Source organism: Tiliqua scincoides, chromosome 2 (genome assembly GCF_035046505.1).
Source record: "Tiliqua scincoides isolate rTilSci1 chromosome 2, rTilSci1.hap2, whole genome shotgun sequence".
Classification (NCBI taxonomy): domain Eukaryota; kingdom Metazoa; phylum Chordata; class Lepidosauria; order Squamata; family Scincidae; genus Tiliqua; species Tiliqua scincoides.
Genome location: NC_089822.1, coordinates 142,385,586 through 142,402,887, shown reverse-complemented (window position 1 = coordinate 142,402,887; position 17,302 = coordinate 142,385,586). Strand labels below are relative to the sequence as shown.

The 17,302-nt window shown below is 44.2% G+C and overlaps 2 protein-coding genes across 4 annotated transcripts in view; one reads left to right on the top strand and one right to left on the bottom strand.

The window, feature by feature from the left end:
* Window positions 1-5,672, bottom strand: part of CEP95 (centrosomal protein 95) — a 57,241-nt gene extending 51,569 nt beyond the window's left edge. Inside the window, exon 1 of the mRNA XM_066613557.1 lies at window positions 5,447-5,672. The gene's annotated coding sequence lies outside the window, so the exon portion shown is untranslated. The remainder of the gene's footprint in view (window positions 1-5,446) is intronic.
* DDX5 (DEAD-box helicase 5) lies at window positions 4,784-12,678 on the top strand. 3 transcript variants are annotated; one of them, XM_066613559.1, is made up of 13 exons: window positions 4,784-4,881; window positions 6,064-6,229; window positions 6,343-6,439; window positions 6,525-6,658; window positions 6,751-6,816; window positions 7,097-7,238; window positions 7,692-7,852; window positions 8,038-8,210; window positions 8,782-8,892; window positions 9,586-9,647; window positions 9,730-9,789; window positions 10,955-11,179; window positions 12,008-12,678. In XM_066613559.1, exons 1-13 carry the CDS (start codon window positions 4,874-4,876, stop codon window positions 12,379-12,381), a joined length of 1,779 nt encoding a protein of 592 aa, XP_066469656.1. In that variant the 5' UTR covers window positions 4,784-4,873; the 3' UTR covers window positions 12,382-12,678. The 3 variants fall into 3 exon arrangements, with proteins under 3 accessions (XP_066469656.1, XP_066469655.1, XP_066469658.1); XM_066613558.1 differs by having other exon boundaries at window positions 4,784-4,905; XM_066613561.1 differs by lacking the exons at window positions 10,955-11,179; window positions 12,008-12,678 and adding an exon at window positions 10,825-10,948 and having other exon boundaries at window positions 4,784-4,905.
* Window positions 12,679-17,302: the final 4,624 nt, after the last annotated feature.

Below are 17,302 nucleotides of genomic sequence, written 5' to 3'. Positions count from 1 at the left end.
GGAAACCTTGGCCTCTGAGCGTCCAGCTTGGAGGCAGGCTGTGCAGCATGGTCTCTCCCAGGTGGAAGAGACACTTGCCCAACAGACTGAGGCAAAGAGGCAAAGAAGGAAGGCCCGTAGCCAGGGAGACAGACTAGGGCAGTCTACATTTGCTCCCAGTGTGGAAGGTATTGTCACTCCCGAATTGGCCTATTCAGCCACACTACACGCTGTTCCAGAACCACCATTCAGAGCAGGAAACCATAGTCTTCTGAGACTGAAGGATGTCATTGAATCTTGGCTTGATTGTAAATAGGGCTTTCCCTAGTTCTGCAGCAGAAATTCAGTGGATGCAGATTTTCGTGCTAAAGAGATGCAGTGAGGGGAATTGATTGGTTGATTGGGTTTGATTGGTTGAATTTCTACTTTTCATGCCTTTTGTTAAAGACACAGTAGCCTAGTTACAACAAATAGTGGCAACTAAAATTGCCCAAGAATCTAATAATTCTTTAGTCATTCTAATTTCATAATTGAGACTCTGTAAAGCACTTGATTACTTTTTTAAACAGGATATTTGTTTAAAAGGCTTTTTTTACAGTGTACACTTTACAGTGGTAATCTATTCTGGAAACACCATTGCATTGTTAAAACATTGTAATAGGAACCCAATAATGTTGTTTTTTGGTAATTCATTCCAAGACATTGGAAGTTTCTTTCACAGAACTAAGGGCCCAATCCTATCCAGTTTTTCAGTGCCAGTGGGGCATGCACTACATCCTGTGGTGGGGAGGCAGTCACAGAGATCTCCCCAAGGTATGGCAACATTTGTTCCCTTACCTCAGAGTTGCATTGCAGCTGCACCTGTGCTGAAAAGTTGGATAGGATTGGAACCTAAGTTATTTCCCTGTCTAAAAGATTATTTAAAAGGTGCCTACTGTGCTCTTTAAGGGCTATAGTTAACAGTTTATTGTAACTATAAACACAAATTGCAAGGCTATATCTTTCCCACAATGCACACAGCCAGGATGTTAAATGCTGGCTCCCAACTGACAGCCCAGTCCTGAGCTGCCAGGGACGCCCAGGCTCAGCAGCACTGAGAACGGCTGCCATTGGATCCTGTGCCTCCTGGGCTATCGTGGGAGGCGCCTCGGGAGAAGGGGACTTTCGTCCCTTTCTTCAGGTAAGGTAAGCAGCCCCACAATGGGGCTACTCACTTTACGGCGGACCAAAAGGTCAGCAGTAAGGTAAAGGCACTCGTGTAGGGCGCAAAGCCCTACACAAGCGCCTTGGATCCTGCAGAGCAGAGCTCCGCGACCCGCCTCCCTCCCTCCCCCCAGCACGCCTCCCCCTGCCCTCTCTCTGCCCCCCCACGGCTTCCCCCCTTCCCGGAACGCCTCCTTCATGCCCCAGCCCCCCCACCTTCCGTGCTGTGGTTCTGCGGTCCAGGAGACCACCAAGCCACGGAAGCTGGGCGACCGCCCCACACTAGTCCAGCACTGGCCAGCGCTGAGCTAGCACAGTGGGAGCCCTGCCACTGAGCACAGGATTGGGCTCTGAGATGCTATCTAGGAAAGCTTACATTTGCATTAACATTTGTATGAGCTATATCCTTCCCTCCATACACACAGCCACAATGAAGAAAGTTGCTATTGGCCGAGACACTACCAAATGCTTGTATTTGCATCACTGATTGGTGTATCTATCACCTGTGAGGTCGTATGGATGACAGTTGTGGGCCTATTTTAAATAAAACTATAATGAATCTTGTGTGTATCTTGTGTGAATCTATAGTGTATAGTGAATCTTGTGTGTGTTTTTTTGTGAAGTGAATCCATTGTAAAGGGAGGGTCCACTGTATAGGTAAAGTTCTTGATCCAGCTGAATCATACCTTAGCTCAGTGATTTTTCAACCTCTCATGGCACACAGATAAGATACTAAAATTGTCAAAGCACACCATTGGTTTTTTTGACAATTGACAAGGCACACCATGCTGTTGGTGGAGGACTCGCATTCCCCAGTGGTCCTAACAACAACAGTATTTATATATCACCTTTCAATGAAAAGTTCACAAAGCAGTTTACAGAGAAAATCAATAAGTAATGGCTCCCTGTCCCAAAAGGGCTCACAATCTAAAAGATGCAAAAGAACACCAGCAGACAGCCACTAGAAAAGACACTGGTGGAGTGAGGAGGGCCAGTTACTCTGCTAAATAAAAGAAGCGCACCCACTTGAAAAAAGTGCCTCTTACCCAGATAGCAGGGGTCCTACTAATAAAATGACCCTCCCCCAAATTCCCAAGGCACACCTGCAGACCATTTGAAGCACAGCAGTGTGCCATGGCATGATGGTTGAAAATGGCTGCCTTAGATTGTTACAAACTTGTGATCGATTTACAATCAGTTGTGTGTTTGAGTTCTGCCTGAGTAACAGGCAGAACTGTACTAGAGATGGATATTTTTCAGTGGAATCAGAGATACGTATATGAAGTGTTGCTATCTTTAATACATTTTAACCTTACTTTACCCCCATTACTATGGGTGCCAAAGGGCCCAATCCTATCCAATTTTACAGAGCTGGTGCAGTTGTTCCAGTGGAGTGTGCACTGCATCCTATGGTGGAGGGGTGGTCACTGGGGCCTTCTTAAGGTATGGGAACATTTGTTCCCTTACGACGGGGCTGCATTGTGGCAACACCAGAGTTGGAAAGCTGGATAGGATTGCGCCCTAAGACAAATTTTAAAAAAACAAACATAAAAACCATCATATGACACTGGGAGTACCTGAGGGCTAAATCACTTGATTGATACTTGATACATCACTAGATTACTGGCAACTGAGTTTATAAATGGATTCCAATAAAAAAACATTGTACTTGCAATATAAGGATGCAGTATGTGTTCATTGCTGCGATAGTACACAGGCATAGAGATGTGTTGGCATTTGATGCTGTAGTCCCAAGCTGAAAACTACATACATGCAGATTGGCCCCTAATTTTTCTGTATCAAATTACTACAGGCCCCAATCCAGCACAGATTTAGCTGCTTTCAAGCTCATTGATTTCAATGGGATGCTGAACTGTTGCAAGGCTAGGATATTGTATTAAGGGAATTGTCACAAAGTTATTTTTTAAAAGGAGAGTTACTTCCAAACCTTGCACTTTCATCTGGTTAGGAACCAGAGCCTGGGTGAAAGTCAAAAATGTATGAATGTCAAAACATAGCCTTAGGCCCAAATGCTAACCAACTTTCCAGCAGTGGCATAGCTGTACCAATGGGACATGTGCTGCATCCTGCAGTTGGGTGGTCCTCATGGAAGCCTCATCAAAGTAAGAGAATGTTTGTTCCCTTATCTCGGAGCTTCATTGTCCTTATGTCGATGCTGGAAGGTGGGTTAAGATTATGCCCTTAGTTAGCATGCATTTATTTTGGCCAGTAAAAAAACATAAATAACAATATAGCACACACAAAGGTACGTGCAACCTAAATAAATATATGAATGTTATGGGAAGTTGGATGAAAGAGGAAAGGAGGTGGACAAAATTTGAAATATAATTGAAAGTAGATGAAAGAGCAAAGTGGTGAAAGTCAAGGGGTGCAATCCTAACCCCTTTTGCCAGTGCTTTCCAGCACTGACATAAGGGCAATGCAGCTCTGAGATAAGGGAACAAACATTCCCTCACTTTGAGGAGGCCTCCTTGAGTGACACCCAACTGCAGGATGCAGTGCATGTCCCATTGGCACCGCTATGCCAGGGCTGGAAAGCGCTGACATAAGGGGTTAGGATTGTGCCCAAGGTCAAACACTGGTTCCCAGCCTGTGGTCCGTGAGACCCTAAGAAGTGGTGCAAGAGGTCTTGGGGGAAGGATTGCCTTTGATCACTTCCAGTGTCTTGCAGAGCAAACAATTGCCACCAAAGAGGGTGGAGACTGCCTGAGCCACAACCACTGAGGTGTCAGCTGTGGCTGTGGGCAGTCTGTTCTCTGTCCTCCCTGATAGTCCGTAGGGAGATGGACCGCCAGAGAGGGCGGAGACCAGAGCACCCACAGCCGGTCCAGTTTTTGCCTCAGTGGTCTGCAGACTGCTAAGGAATGGGAGCCACTGGTTTCCAGTGAGGGACATCAGGCCCCTGTGACCAGACCAGAGCCTGCATGGGCAAGGTTAAGAAGAGAGGCTTCACTCAGTGGAAGCACTTCATGGACAGCAGTGGCACTTCTGTGGTGGGTTCAGTGGGACTTGATGCACACAGGGCGTTAAGAGTAACCATTTGGGGCTGGGGGGGACAGAGGGGCCTTCCCTTCCTCGCCACCCAGGAGGCTCTAAGGCGGGCGGGGAGGATGCTGTCTGCCCCCCCCCCACATTTTTCCAAGGCAAGCCAGGCGCAGAAGATGCCTGGCTTTGCATTCCGGGGGCGTTAAACGGAAAGCTCGCGCTAGGGGGCAGGGAAGGAAGGGGCCCTTCAGGCGGCCGCAGCCTCTCAGGGCCTGCGAGACCGCTGGGAGCGCGGCCGCTCGGCAAGGGCGGGCGTGATGACAGCCCTAAGTGGGCGGGGCCCTCTTTCCCCTCCGCCTGAAAGGCTCAGCGAAGCCGGCCGGCTTGGCGAGCGGACAGAGGCGCCTTGACTTTCATAGGCGCACAGGCCTCGCGTTAGCACCGCCTCCCTTCCCCCCCCCCCGGAATCTTTGATCCGCAAGATTCGGAGACTGGAACAGGGCAGGGGGCGTGGTCTGAGCTGACGTCACAAGCCGGCTTCCCAGCATTCGCGGCGCGCCGGGTATATAACCGGCACCCGGCGAGCCGGACACTCCCAGTCAGTCGCCCTCGTCATCGGCTTCGCGTTCGGTCGTCGGCTAGTCATCTCTGCCTCGCACCAACCGTCTCGATCGCTCCTGCCAACATGCCTGGGTATTCCAGTGAGAGGGACCGCGGGTGAGCCGTTGGGGCTCGGCTCCCGATGGACTCTGGGCTGGCGCCTGCCTCGGCCGCGCTCTTTCGGGGGGCGGCGGGAGCGGGGTCGTTAAAATGGCGGCGGCCGAACGAGCTGTTGGAGGCGCGCGGGAGGGGGGCGCGGGGGGGGGCGGCGGAGCTGCCCGGAGGCTGAGGAGGAAGCGCTTGGGGGAGGCGGGGGCGTGTGGGGGTCCGCTGGGGAGGCGATTACGCGGGGGGAGGCGGGGAGCCCCGCTCGAGCGCAGCCAGCCGCCGCGAGAGAGCCCGGCTTCCATTTGCCTTTTGTTCAGCGCGGGCGGATGTGGAGGGCTGGCCCCGCCATGCGGCGACTGAGGGGAACTCAAAATGCCGGCGCCCGCCTTTGTTCCTCGCACTCCCCTTCGCTATCCCCGCCCCGCTGTTAAAATGGACGCGCCGGGTGGAAAATGTGGCGTAGACGGAAAAGACAAAGGGCCACGCTCCGGGCTGCCACCCTGCCCGCACTTACAGGGGAGGAAGCCCCGTCGACCCTAGTGGGGCTTACCTCTGAGGAGACGCGCCTAGGATTGGGCTCCCGCTCTCCTTTGTGTAGGGTGGGTGGGTGGCTCTTCTGGCGGCCTCCCTCCCCTCTCCCATCATCTTCCTCTTCCTCGCGCCCACCATTATCTTCCTCGCGCTGGCCAGGCCACACAAGAGCTCCAGTTGGTTTCGTTCAACCAGCAAGCAAGCAGCCCTACTGGGTTGGTCTGACCAGCAAGACTGGTCAGGCTTCAGGAGCCCCCGCAGTGGGAGAGGCGCCCTTGCCAGGGGCCCCTCAGAGACCTCCACAGAAGCAGCATCTCCACAAGGAATAGAGAAGCAGGCTTCTTACCGGAACCCTGCTGGTTTCATAACTTCCCCACCCACTTCACAGCCTGACGCTGTGAAGAGAGGGAGTGCCCTCCTCCACCACTTACCAAATATCCGGCTGGAGTCTACTGTGTTATGATCCATTTGTTACCAGCTCAGAATTTTTCTGACTCCAGATGTGCTATTCAAATGGCTCTCCCACCTACACGCTCCCACTTTGGGGTTTCCCTTGTAAAGATTTCAGTTCTTGGGTTGAATTTTGTACAATGGTTCTTGAACACAACCATTAAGTGTTCAAATTTGCTTTTACAGGTTTGGTGGTCCTCGTTTTGGAGGAAGTAGAGGGGGTTCTTTAGGCGGAAAGAAGTTTGGAAACCCTGGAGAGAAGCTTACCAAGAAGAAATGGAATCTAGATGAGCTTCCCAAGTTTGAGAAGAACTTCTACCAAGAACATCCTGATGTAGCTAGGCGTGCAATGGTATGAGTATTATCTATTGCTGAAGTTGTAAATTATCAATGTCTGTAATATAGAAGTAGTATTTTGCACTGTGGATTATGACTGTAGAGTGATGATGGCTCTTTCTTTTGCAGCAAGAGATTGAACAATATAGAGCAAGCAAAGAGATCACAGTTAAAGGTCATAGCTGTCCAAAACCAGTTATGAACTTCTATGAAGCTAACTTTCCTGGTAAGTTGTGATATCTTTTGGAAATATTACATGTCTTTATTTTACTACGTGTTTGTGGTTTAACAAGGTCACTTTTCACTTATAGCAAATGTTATGGAGGTAATCCAGAGACAGAACTTTACTGAACCAACTGCGATTCAGGCACAGGGTTGGCCTGTCGCTTTGAGTGGACTGGATATGGTTGGAGTAGCACAAACTGGATCGGGGAAAACATTGTCTGTAAGTAACTGCCCCAGTACCAACAAATGTTTTTTATTTATAAATTTGATGTCACTTGAAGAAATAAAACCTGTTTGTTCTCTCTTCAACAGTATTTGTTGCCTGCTATTGTACATATAAATCATCAGCCATTCCTAGAGAGAGGAGATGGACCTATTGTAAGTATTGTCAGTGTGCATCTTGATAAGTGATGGAAAAGGGAGACTTGCTTTGAATGTCAGTATTCTAGAATATTCATACGCAATCATATAGACCATGTTGCTTTATCTTCTATATGTTAGTCATAAAACTGAGTGTGCTAATAGATGGTAAAAATGAAAGCAAAGGGGTATAGGTCTTAGAATTCGTCAAACCATTTGTGTAATATTGAAGCTAGTCAATAAGGTTAACTTGAAGTAGCCCAGAATGCAGTTTTAATTTGTGCATTTCTGTTCATAGTGTCTGGTGCTGGCACCAACTCGAGAATTGGCTCAACAAGTGCAGCAAGTGGCTGCTGAGTATGGCAGAGCCTGCCGTTTGAAGTCTACTTGTATTTATGGAGGTGCTCCTAAGGGACCACAAATACGTGATCTGGAAAGAGGTATAAAAAGAACAGGTTGCTTACCTGTAACTAACCATATGAGTGGTTAACTGTTTAGGCACATGTAGGGAATTTATGCCTGTGCTGAAGCTTCATTTTTTTCTGGTTTTTTTTTTCTTTAATCCTCCGCCCTGCTCCATTCCAGTATTCTCTGCAGCAACATGTATACAGCTGCTATGGCACAGCAGACTTTTCAAAAGTGAATGATACCATGGGAAACCCTGAAAGATACCAGGGTTTTCTGGGACAGAGTTGGGAAAAGTAAATGCAGTAATACTAAAGGGCAAGCAAAAGAAATGAAACTTTGCCAGGCACAGATTTCATAGAATTGATGTTCAGATATTACAAAGAATGACTGTTGAAGCAGTTCTCAATTTAGTTATACCTGAGATTGTTAGAGATTTCAAAACAGCCTAGAAGAATGGCTACCAAATATCTGTCTTTACTTCTAAGGTGTGGAAATCTGCATTGCAACACCAGGAAGACTCATAGACTTTTTAGAAGCTGGAAAAACCAATCTCAGGAGATGCACTTACCTTGTCCTTGATGAAGCTGACAGAATGCTTGACATGGGATTTGAGCCCCAGATCCGAAAAATAGTAGAGCAGATCAGAGTAAGTGTAAACTTTCCTACATTAGTGATCTGTCAGTCGACAACTGGGGAGCTTTGTCTTGAAATTTGTTACTTCCCTATTTGTATTTTGATCTTAAACTTACTGTTTGGGTGTGGCAGGCAGAGGGAGGTGACACAGGGTGACTTATCTTGGTGATGTTGAGAAATGTCAAATTCTATATTCAGCCTGACAGGCAGACTCTGATGTGGAGCGCAACATGGCCCAAGGAAGTTAGGCAGCTCGCAGAAGACTTCTTAAAGGAATATGTGCACATCAACATTGGTGCACTGGAGCTAAGCGCAAACCACAATATTCTGCAAATAGTGGATGTGTGCCATGATGTAGAGAAGGATGACAAGTAAGTAAACCAAGAAGTTTTAATGTAAACATGTAACTGAAGTTTTTTTAGGAATTTTGTAATAGAGAAGTAATGTTAAGAAATGCATAGAATTTTCAGTTTGTCTCTTTGTTAAGCTATGTAGGCTTGTAAGTGCTTTTTAGTTGTCTGAGGATAGACAGTTGCTAATGAAACTGCTGTAAATCACTTTGAGCCCACAGGATATGAATAGGCATAATCCTTGAATTGGGTGTTGGAGAAGTGAAATAAAATCTCTCTATAAACTAGGGGTGACCAACCTTTCAAGTTTAGGGCTCCTGAATCTTTAGCAACTGTGTAGAGGAGGAAATTCAGCAGGTTCAGCTTGTTATCTGTGAGATGCAAGCTGCACCTGCTATAATTCCTTCTATACAATAGCTGAAGGTCCAGGAGCCCTAAACTTGAAAGGTTGACCATCCCTGATACAAACAGTGAGTAACATCCATGGCTTCTTTGCTATGAAGGAAAGATAGTGGTTGATACTGTGTTAATCTTAGTAAAACTTCTGCAGAGCTCTTCCTGCTCTTATTGGACTGCTTTTTCTTTCTAAAAGGCTTATTCGATTGATGGAAGAAATTATGAGTGAGAAAGAAAACAAGACAATTGTGTTTGTAGAGACCAAAAGAAGATGTGATGACCTTACTAGAAAAATGAGAAGAGATGGGTAAGTGTGTGTTTGAACTTAGTAGTATAGGTCATTAGTTCCCAAACTGTGAGTCTGTGGTCAACCAATGGATTATGATCCAATTTTTGGTGAGTTGCAAAACTGACAAGGCAGACTAGGCTGTACGCATCAAGAGTTGAACAAGCTGCTACTCAGGAGGGGAGCACTGCTGCCCTATCGCTATTATAGCCGCAGAGGCTTGAGCAGCTGGTAAAGTGAACTTTTTAGGTAAGTCCTGATCCTAAAAGTTTAGGATCCTGTGCTATTAGGTACTTAAGGATGAGAAACAATTGTACTGTAGAGAAAAATTGTGTGTGTTTATGATAGCCCATGTCATTAGCAGAAACACTTTCTCGTCTGCAGTACCTTCATGGGATAATGTTCACTAGCTTTGTAGTCTAGTTTTTCTCTACAGTTTTTAGTAGTAAAATGGGACTATTTTGATTGTACTGAATTACACTCAATTAACAGCATAGATTGGCACTTGCAACAGTTTACATGGTTCAGCGTTCACTGCCTCGTATCTGGACAATATTATATTGTCTTGGACAAGTCCACCTGTGTGCCTTTTCCAAAGATCTGTCTTGGATATGGCTCCCATGAGCTACTGTTCAGCAGCATGTGAGATTGTGTTGTGTCTAAAAAGCTAGTAGTAATAGTCCAAACTGGTAAACTGTATTGTTATGATTGCAGGTGGCCCGCAATGGGTATCCATGGTGACAAAAGTCAGCAAGAGCGAGACTGGGTTTTAAATGGTGAGTGTTTACTGGTGGAAGTAAACTTGCAAATGTCAGATACTGGACATAAAGCAAACTGATAGACTCTGTTCCATTACAGAATTCAAACATGGAAAGGCTCCTATCCTGATTGCCACAGATGTTGCCTCCAGAGGTCTAGGTTAGTACGACTCTAATGCTGGGTGATGCTCACAATTTTTAAAGAAAGTTCGTTGCTTTCTTTAACCTCTGCATTTTTCTAAGTTTTTTCACATAAAGGTGCAGTCTTTGTGGCAAGGCCTAGGCATGACAATCGGAGGACTCGAGGGGGATGGAGGACTAATGGAAGTGATCGTCTGGACGCTTCCAGTCCAATAGAGAGGTGAAAGTTGAGCATTGTGTGCCAGTAATCTTCAAAAGGCAAAGACAAAAATCTTCGACCCATAAACTGTTCTCTCAAACGGTAGCTTCATTCACGGTTCACTTTGCCCGGTTATTTCTGTTGTTCCATGCTCTGCATGACTCCTGTGGTGCACTGCTGCTTAGTTTGTGTGCATCCTGTTTGCTGTGGTCCATGAGTCTTTGGATTTCAGTGAGTTTGCTGAAATGTCGAAGAATTGCAAACTACAGTGGTTTCTGAATTTTTCCAACTTTTGAAATGGAGAGAGCAGCTTTAAAATGTACTGAGCCTTGTACAAATTGGTGAGTACTGGCACATGAAATTTGAAAGTCCACCTCTCATTTACAAGTTGGGATGGGAAAGCAGTGGCTTTTCAAACTTGGAGTTCCTCCGTCACCTATACCCTAACCGTCATGTCGAGACCTGCCAGAGAGAGAGACACATTCAAGTGAACGCTGGCTTCTTGGAAGCGCTTGCCTAGACGAGACACAGTGCATGAAAACAACTTGATGACCTTTCGGGGACAGGTATGTTTTTCTTGCAGCTGCGGTTGAAAGGTCTTGGCAAGACGAACAGTGTGGCCTTCTTTTTGAGCTTCTGGTGTGTGGCAAGACCTCATTTTTATATCGAGGTCCTTGGGAGCACACGAAGAGGCTACTGTGAACTTAGTGGTCCTACTGCAAGAAGCATTCAGATGTCACTTGATTTTGTAGGGGCACTCTGTGGTAAGGCTTTAGATCACAGGGTGAGTTGCAAGGAGTTTCAGAGAGGAGTATGCATCCATGATCCTCAGGAATCTTTTCTCTTTTTTTGCAGGAATAGATAATTAACATTCTTTGCAGTGGTTAGCATCTTAAAATATATTTGTCTAACTTGCTTTTTCATCTGGCTGTTGTGGTGTGCAAAATTTTGTACATTGCTTTTGCTGCACTGCAACACTTTACAGATGTGGAAGATGTGAAATTTGTCATCAATTATGACTACCCTAACTCCTCTGAGGACTATATCCACCGAATTGGACGAACTGCCCGCAGTACCAAAACAGGCACAGCATACACATTCTTTACACCTAACAATATAAAGCAAGTAAGCGACCTCATCTCTGTACTTCGTGAGGCCAATCAGGCAATCAATCCTAAATTGCTCCAGCTGGTTGAAGACAGAGGTTCAGGTAAATGTTTATGGTTGACTTAATAGCTCTATCTGTTTATAGGATGTGTTTCTGAATGGCAAGATGTCTTTCACCTTTGTTTTCTTGTGGCCTAATCATGTTCTCTCTCCCTCTTCAACATTGCAAAAATACAACTGCTTCTCCCCCCTCTGTAAAAATTGGTCCTTACCCCAATGATTATACCTCACTTGCTTTTTCAAGTGCAGCCTTCTCCTTGATCTTGCATGGATAAAGCATCCAGCACCCTATTGCAAAAATAATTCACTTCTCTGTGTCAAATTCTCACACTGATTTCTATCTGCTCCAGTTCTGTACAAATTTTATACAAACATTCCTTCTGTAACCTTTGTTCAACTTGCTCTGGTGTCCTTTGGCCAGGTGGTCTCTAAATGTGGTCTTCGCTTCAGCCTCTTCTCATGTTTCTTCTACCTGGAGCTACTGCCTACTGCACTTTTTCTACCGCATCCCTCAAAACCAGCTTTCTTAATGATGTCTTTGGCCTAACCCCCAGTCTTCATGATACACTATAAGCCAAAGTGTGTGATTGTACCCCATGTTCCCCAGCTCATTCTCGATTATCCTTGGTCTCATTCTATTTTAGAATGAGGCCATTGCAGCAGGGAGTTAACTTTCATTGTAAAACGTCATGCACAAGGATATGCTATATTCTGAATATATGGTACAAATGCCACTCTGCTCATGATTTTAATTGTTCATGAGCCTTTAAATGGGAGATGATGAGAGAACTTGCCTTTCTGCAAAGTTCCTGTTATGATTGTCTGAGTGGAAGTGTGGAATTGGCTTTGTAATGTATCTTAATCTCTGCAGGTCGTTCCAGAGGTGACCGACGTGACAGATATTCTGCGGGCAAAAGAGGTGGATTTGGTTTTAGAGAGAGGGAAAACTTTGAGAGAACCTATGGTGCAGTGGGCAAGAGAGACTTCGGTGCAAAAGCTCAGAATGGTGGCTATGGTGCTCAAGGCTTTGGTAATGGAACTGCTTTTGGAAGCAACTTTGGAGCAGCTGGCATGCAGGGTGGCTTTAGGGCTGGCACTCCAGCTTACCAGAATGGCTACGATCAGCAGTATGGAAGTAGCATGGCAAACATGCACAGTGCAATGAACCAACAGCAGTATGCATACCCTGCTACTGGCACTACGCCTATGATAGGTTATCCAATGCCAGCAAACTATACCCAATAACTTAGAAGTATATTTAAGTGTCTTGTTTTTTTCATAATTGCTCTTTATATTGTGTGTTATTGAGACGGGATAGTTATTTAAAATCTTATGGAACATGCAGAAATATCTGCAGTGCAGCAGTAATTATGGTGCACTTTTCCGCTATTTAAGTTGAATATTCTCTACATTCCTGAACGATTTTTAGTTTTTTGTACTAGAAAATGCAGGCAGTGTTTTCACTAAGTAAATGTACAGTGATTTGAAATACAGCAACAGGAGGCAACGCATGGCCTTCTAATAAAGATATTTGAAAATTCAGTTTGCTTGTTTAAACAATTACTCAAAACATTTAAACATATGATAGTGATACACACACAATATAATATACACATAAAATGAGATCTTGTACAAACAGGTGCTGCAAAATGCCTTGACTTCTAACTGCTAATAACCCAACAGGAAATTTACAATCTCTCCAATGTATTGTTAGTGTTTAACTTGTTTTATGTTAACCATTACAGTAGGACCCCAAACTGAATATTAAACTTGAGCAATAAGTAGCTTAAGCATGTTCTAGGTCTGTTCTAAAGCTTGCTTTTTAATTACTGCAGTGTGAATATCCAAGGACATAAAGTTGGTATGCCTGTTACTGGTTAAGTAGGAATGACTGCAAATACTGGTAACCTAGCTTCTTCAATTCAGGCACTGGCTACTGTCCAACCAGAGTTGACAGTAGGTTAATAACTGCCATATCACTTCAAGGATGTGAACTAAGCATTGAGGACTTCAGAATTGCTGTACTTGAAGCAGTTGTAGGTAGATGGGGTTTTCAAATAGGATCTGAAATTGCATAGAGCATTAAAGAACATCTGAAAAGGTTCCAGGTTGTCTGTTCTAAAAAGTTGAAGATGAGGTAATACTTGTGAAATAATTCACAAGTTTGAGAGATGTCCTTAAACTGCTGTTCTATCAAGTTTAGGCTAAGGTGCCAAAATGTACCTTTAGCTTCAGGTGACCTTTTTGGTCACTGTTCATGTTGGATTTTACTGTTATAGCTAACCTATGAACATCCTGAATCAGCCTATGGTTTAGTTTTAAAAATTACACTCATGAGTATTTTGCCATAAAGAAGATAGTTTCAGCTGTCATGAGATCCAGTATGAAGCAGGTACACTTCTTATATCCTATGCATAAAATTAACATTTAAGGAATGCTCAGTAACAATCTACAGCAAGGTAGTCCATTCTTTAGTGCAGACAAGGTGAAGCTTTAGGCCTAATAATGTTTTAAGGTGGCCCTATTAACATTCCAAAAAGGAGGGGAGAGTTGCATGAATCTTACACAAAGCATTACTGTAATAGGTCAACTTGTTTTAACAAAAGTGAAAAGTATACCTTGCTGAACATCAAATTTGAATTCTCTGAAATCAGCAGTTTTGTCATGATGCTTTGTAACCAAACTTATTTTCTTCCAAGGGGTAGGATTATGAACATGAACGGGGGGCCGCGGGTGGGCTTCATCCTTGGAAATAACTGGTTTTGTTATAGTGCAGTGATTCTCAAACTTTTGTAGCACTGGAACCTACATTAACACTCCTCATAGAACAAAATCAAATTAAGGAAAAATGAAGTTTCCAATAAGTGTAAGTTTAAAAATCTATTTAAAATAACTTTCCTAACCCTCCCAAGCTGTTGTTGATCTTAAAAAAAAAAAATACCCCACCATTTCAAAGACTGCAGTCCTAGCTGCACTTACCTAGGAGTAAGGTGTCATTGGCTATCATTGTTTAAAAGCATATACATAGTAGCCTGTTAAAAGTACAGATCTGAAATATTTCCCCAAATGCAGTCCCATACCATGGTAGCACCGCATCTAAGATATTAAATAAAATACACATTGAAATGAAGGGGGACCCACCTGGAATTGACTCTCAACTCAGCTAGCGGGTCTTGACCCACAGTCTGAGAAACTGATCTAGTGTCTTCATTCCAGTCACTTTTACAGCCTGTGAGTCTTGAGTGCTTCAAATAACCTACAATAGGATTATTCTGATTCACTGCAACTTGAACATGACTGATTCCCTTCTTCATAACAAGCTCAGCAGGCTTAATACTTTGTAAGCTCCACCTGATGGAACTAGGTTATAATCATGATTTAGCAAAAGTTGCATGATGGAAATTTCCATTGCCCTGCTGATGAGTCAGATTGCCAGACAATTTCATTGGTGGAGCTGGCAGAGTTGCCTTGCACATTGTTGCAGAGGAAAATACAACATTTTAGGGTGGTTGACTGCTCAATGATATGCCTAGGAGAAGTAGGACATGGCTGACCAACTAATAATTATGAAAAGCTCCAGATCTCTCAAGAAAACATGCAGGAGTAATGCTCTTATTGGGACTGTGTCAGCTTCCAGTATTGGAACTTGCATAAGAAGGGACCCTACAGCAAGCAGCAGCTGCTGCGAATCAGCCCCTGAAATGGCGCGGATGGATTACTAATGGGCATATAAGACAAAGCTCATATGTGCCCTGTATGCATTTCTGTTCATTTGGGCCAATTTTCTTTGCAGTTTTTCTCAATAGAAGAAATGGGTGAGTAATTGTTTAAGCACTTGTAGTGACAGCTGATATCACCCTTGTATTGCAGAGTAACTGATCTGGAATAACTATTTCCATTAGGCTTTATATTCATAATCACGATAAGGGTCCTATACTAATCACGAATTGGTCCTATACTAATTTGAGTGAAGAGAAACAGGTTTTACTACGCAGAGATAACTGACACCTATCAGATGGTGTGTTCCCTTTGGTTTAATTCCTGGTACTTAAAAAGTCAGCATGGCAGATCTAAATATGCCCTTTCTCAATCAACCCCCATGCTTACTGCTGTGAGATTCCAAAATTAACATTTGGATCTGAAGTTTTACACATGTCCAAACTCAAGTTGAGGTTGTTGCAGTCCTGGAATCTGAACCAAATTGGATGGGGATGATGGAAGAAAGCATTAGTTATCCCCAGGATATCACCCTGATAGGATAATGGTAACAGGAATGACATTGGGTAGTATCCAAATTAAGTTAGCTGTGACTAAGTGCCATTGTTGGATCCTACTATCCTAAAGAACTATCAGCCAGTTATCAATTTAATATTTCTGAGCAAGATAATGAAGCAAGCAGTGGTCTTTTAACTCCAGATTTTCTTGGATGATACTGATTATTTTGATCCTTTCCAACCCTGGTTTAGGCTTGAATTTGGGACTTAAACAACCTTGGTCATTCTGGTTAATGCCCTATGCTGGGAACTGAACAGGGGAGTGTATCCTTTGGTTCTGGACCTCTCAGGCAGTATTTGATGCTGTTGACCATGATCTTGTCCTGAACTGCCTGGCAGGGATGGGCTTAGAAGGCACAATGATATGGTGGTTCCGCTCTTACCTGTCAAGTATGTTATTAAAGATGACTGATGGTTGATCTGCCCAATGATGCTTGGGGTCCCATGCTATCTAACATCTATATGAAGCAGTTGAGAGAGACTGCTCAGGGGTTTGGAGTTTGAAGCCATCACTATGCTACTTGCACCCAACTCTACCCCTCCTTTTCATCAGGTACCAGGGAGGTAATGGATGTACTGAACCAATACAGTACATGGCTGCAGTAAAGGGCTGGGTGTGGGTTAAACTGAAAATTCTGACAAGGTGAGAGTTGTACCTATTATAAATGGAGCTGAACTCTTGAAGGGGATGGTTTGCTGTTCAGAAGTGTTTCTAGATCCAGCCATGATCTTGGAGAACCAGGTGTTGAATGTGGCCAGAAGTGTATTTGCTCAGTTTCTGCTGATATGCCAGTTGCGCCTATGTTTGAAACAAAAGTAGATCCGTGCCCTCATCTAAGGCTGCATTCCTAAACATATACAAGAGAGTGAGCCTCACTGAACATAGCAAGACTGACTGAGTAAACACGCATAGGATTGTAGTGTGAATCACTGGGAATCATCGCACAATTGGAGTTGGCCCAAGCACAGAGCATCTGCCACAGGCATCTCCATTTGTTCAACCTTATTTTTACAGCATTTGATGCATCATCTGCATATGGGGGTGTATCCTAGAATAGAAAATATATTTGCATGTATGAATCTGCATTTGTCTGTGCTATATAGAGCCAATAAAATTGAAATTTATTTCATGTAATCATACAGAACCTTTTTAATTTTAATTTCACCTAGTTCAACAATCCATAGTATGGCTCACTTGAATGTAGATGTACCTTGTGCTCCTTTCACATTCAGAAGAACAAGTTGTGCTCTTACCTCTGATGCAGTGGAGATCTCAAGTAAAACAGGAGAGTGGAATGCCTGTGGTGTGTGTACCTTATTCCTATGCTCTTGAAGCGTTGCAGGTTATTGAGATAAGAAAGATCAGAATGATAGACAGCATTACATTTCTGGCTTCCAATTGAAAGCAGCTGCTGCTCTAGTATTTCTGTGCTGCCCTAGCCTGGCCAATCTGATTTTAATGGTCACCCAGCAAATGGCAACATTGTAGTCTCATCTGGTTTGCTCAGGCTAAAATCCTATGCACACTTTCCTGGGAGCAAGCCCTGTTGAACATAATGGGCTCAACATTACTTTTGAGCAGAACTGCTTAGGATTGGGCTGTCAGGCTGCAATCCTACACACTCGTACCTGGAACTACGGGTAACTCACTTCTGGAACTAACTTCTGCGTAACTGTGCCTAGGATTGTGCTGTTACACCACTGGAGCCTATTAATGCATGGCTTGTTTTTCTAGCTCCATGTTAATGATCAGAATCCATAGAAAAAGACGAAGTTGTACACAACCTGCATTTCCTGATGCCATTTGGATGCCTCCAGAGAAGTCAGAAGTGCAAGGGAAAGATCTGCTCTATTCCCAAATCTCTGCAGCACCCCGTTTATACCTTTGCTTG

What these genes read in the sequence shown, in the direction of transcription:
- DDX5 (XM_066613558.1), top strand. Translation starts at nt 4,874, where the DNA reads ATGCCTGGGTATTCCAGTGAGAGGGACCGCGG. An exon ending in TCCAGTGAGAGGGACCGCGG is followed by an intron (nt 4,906 to 6,063) that starts GTGAGCCGTTGG and finishes TTGCTTTTACAG; the next exon opens with GTTTGGTGGTCCTCGTTTTG. An exon ending in GGTTGAAGACAGAGGTTCAG is followed by an intron (nt 11,180 to 12,007) that starts GTAAATGTTTAT and finishes TAATCTCTGCAG; the next exon opens with GTCGTTCCAGAGGTGACCGA.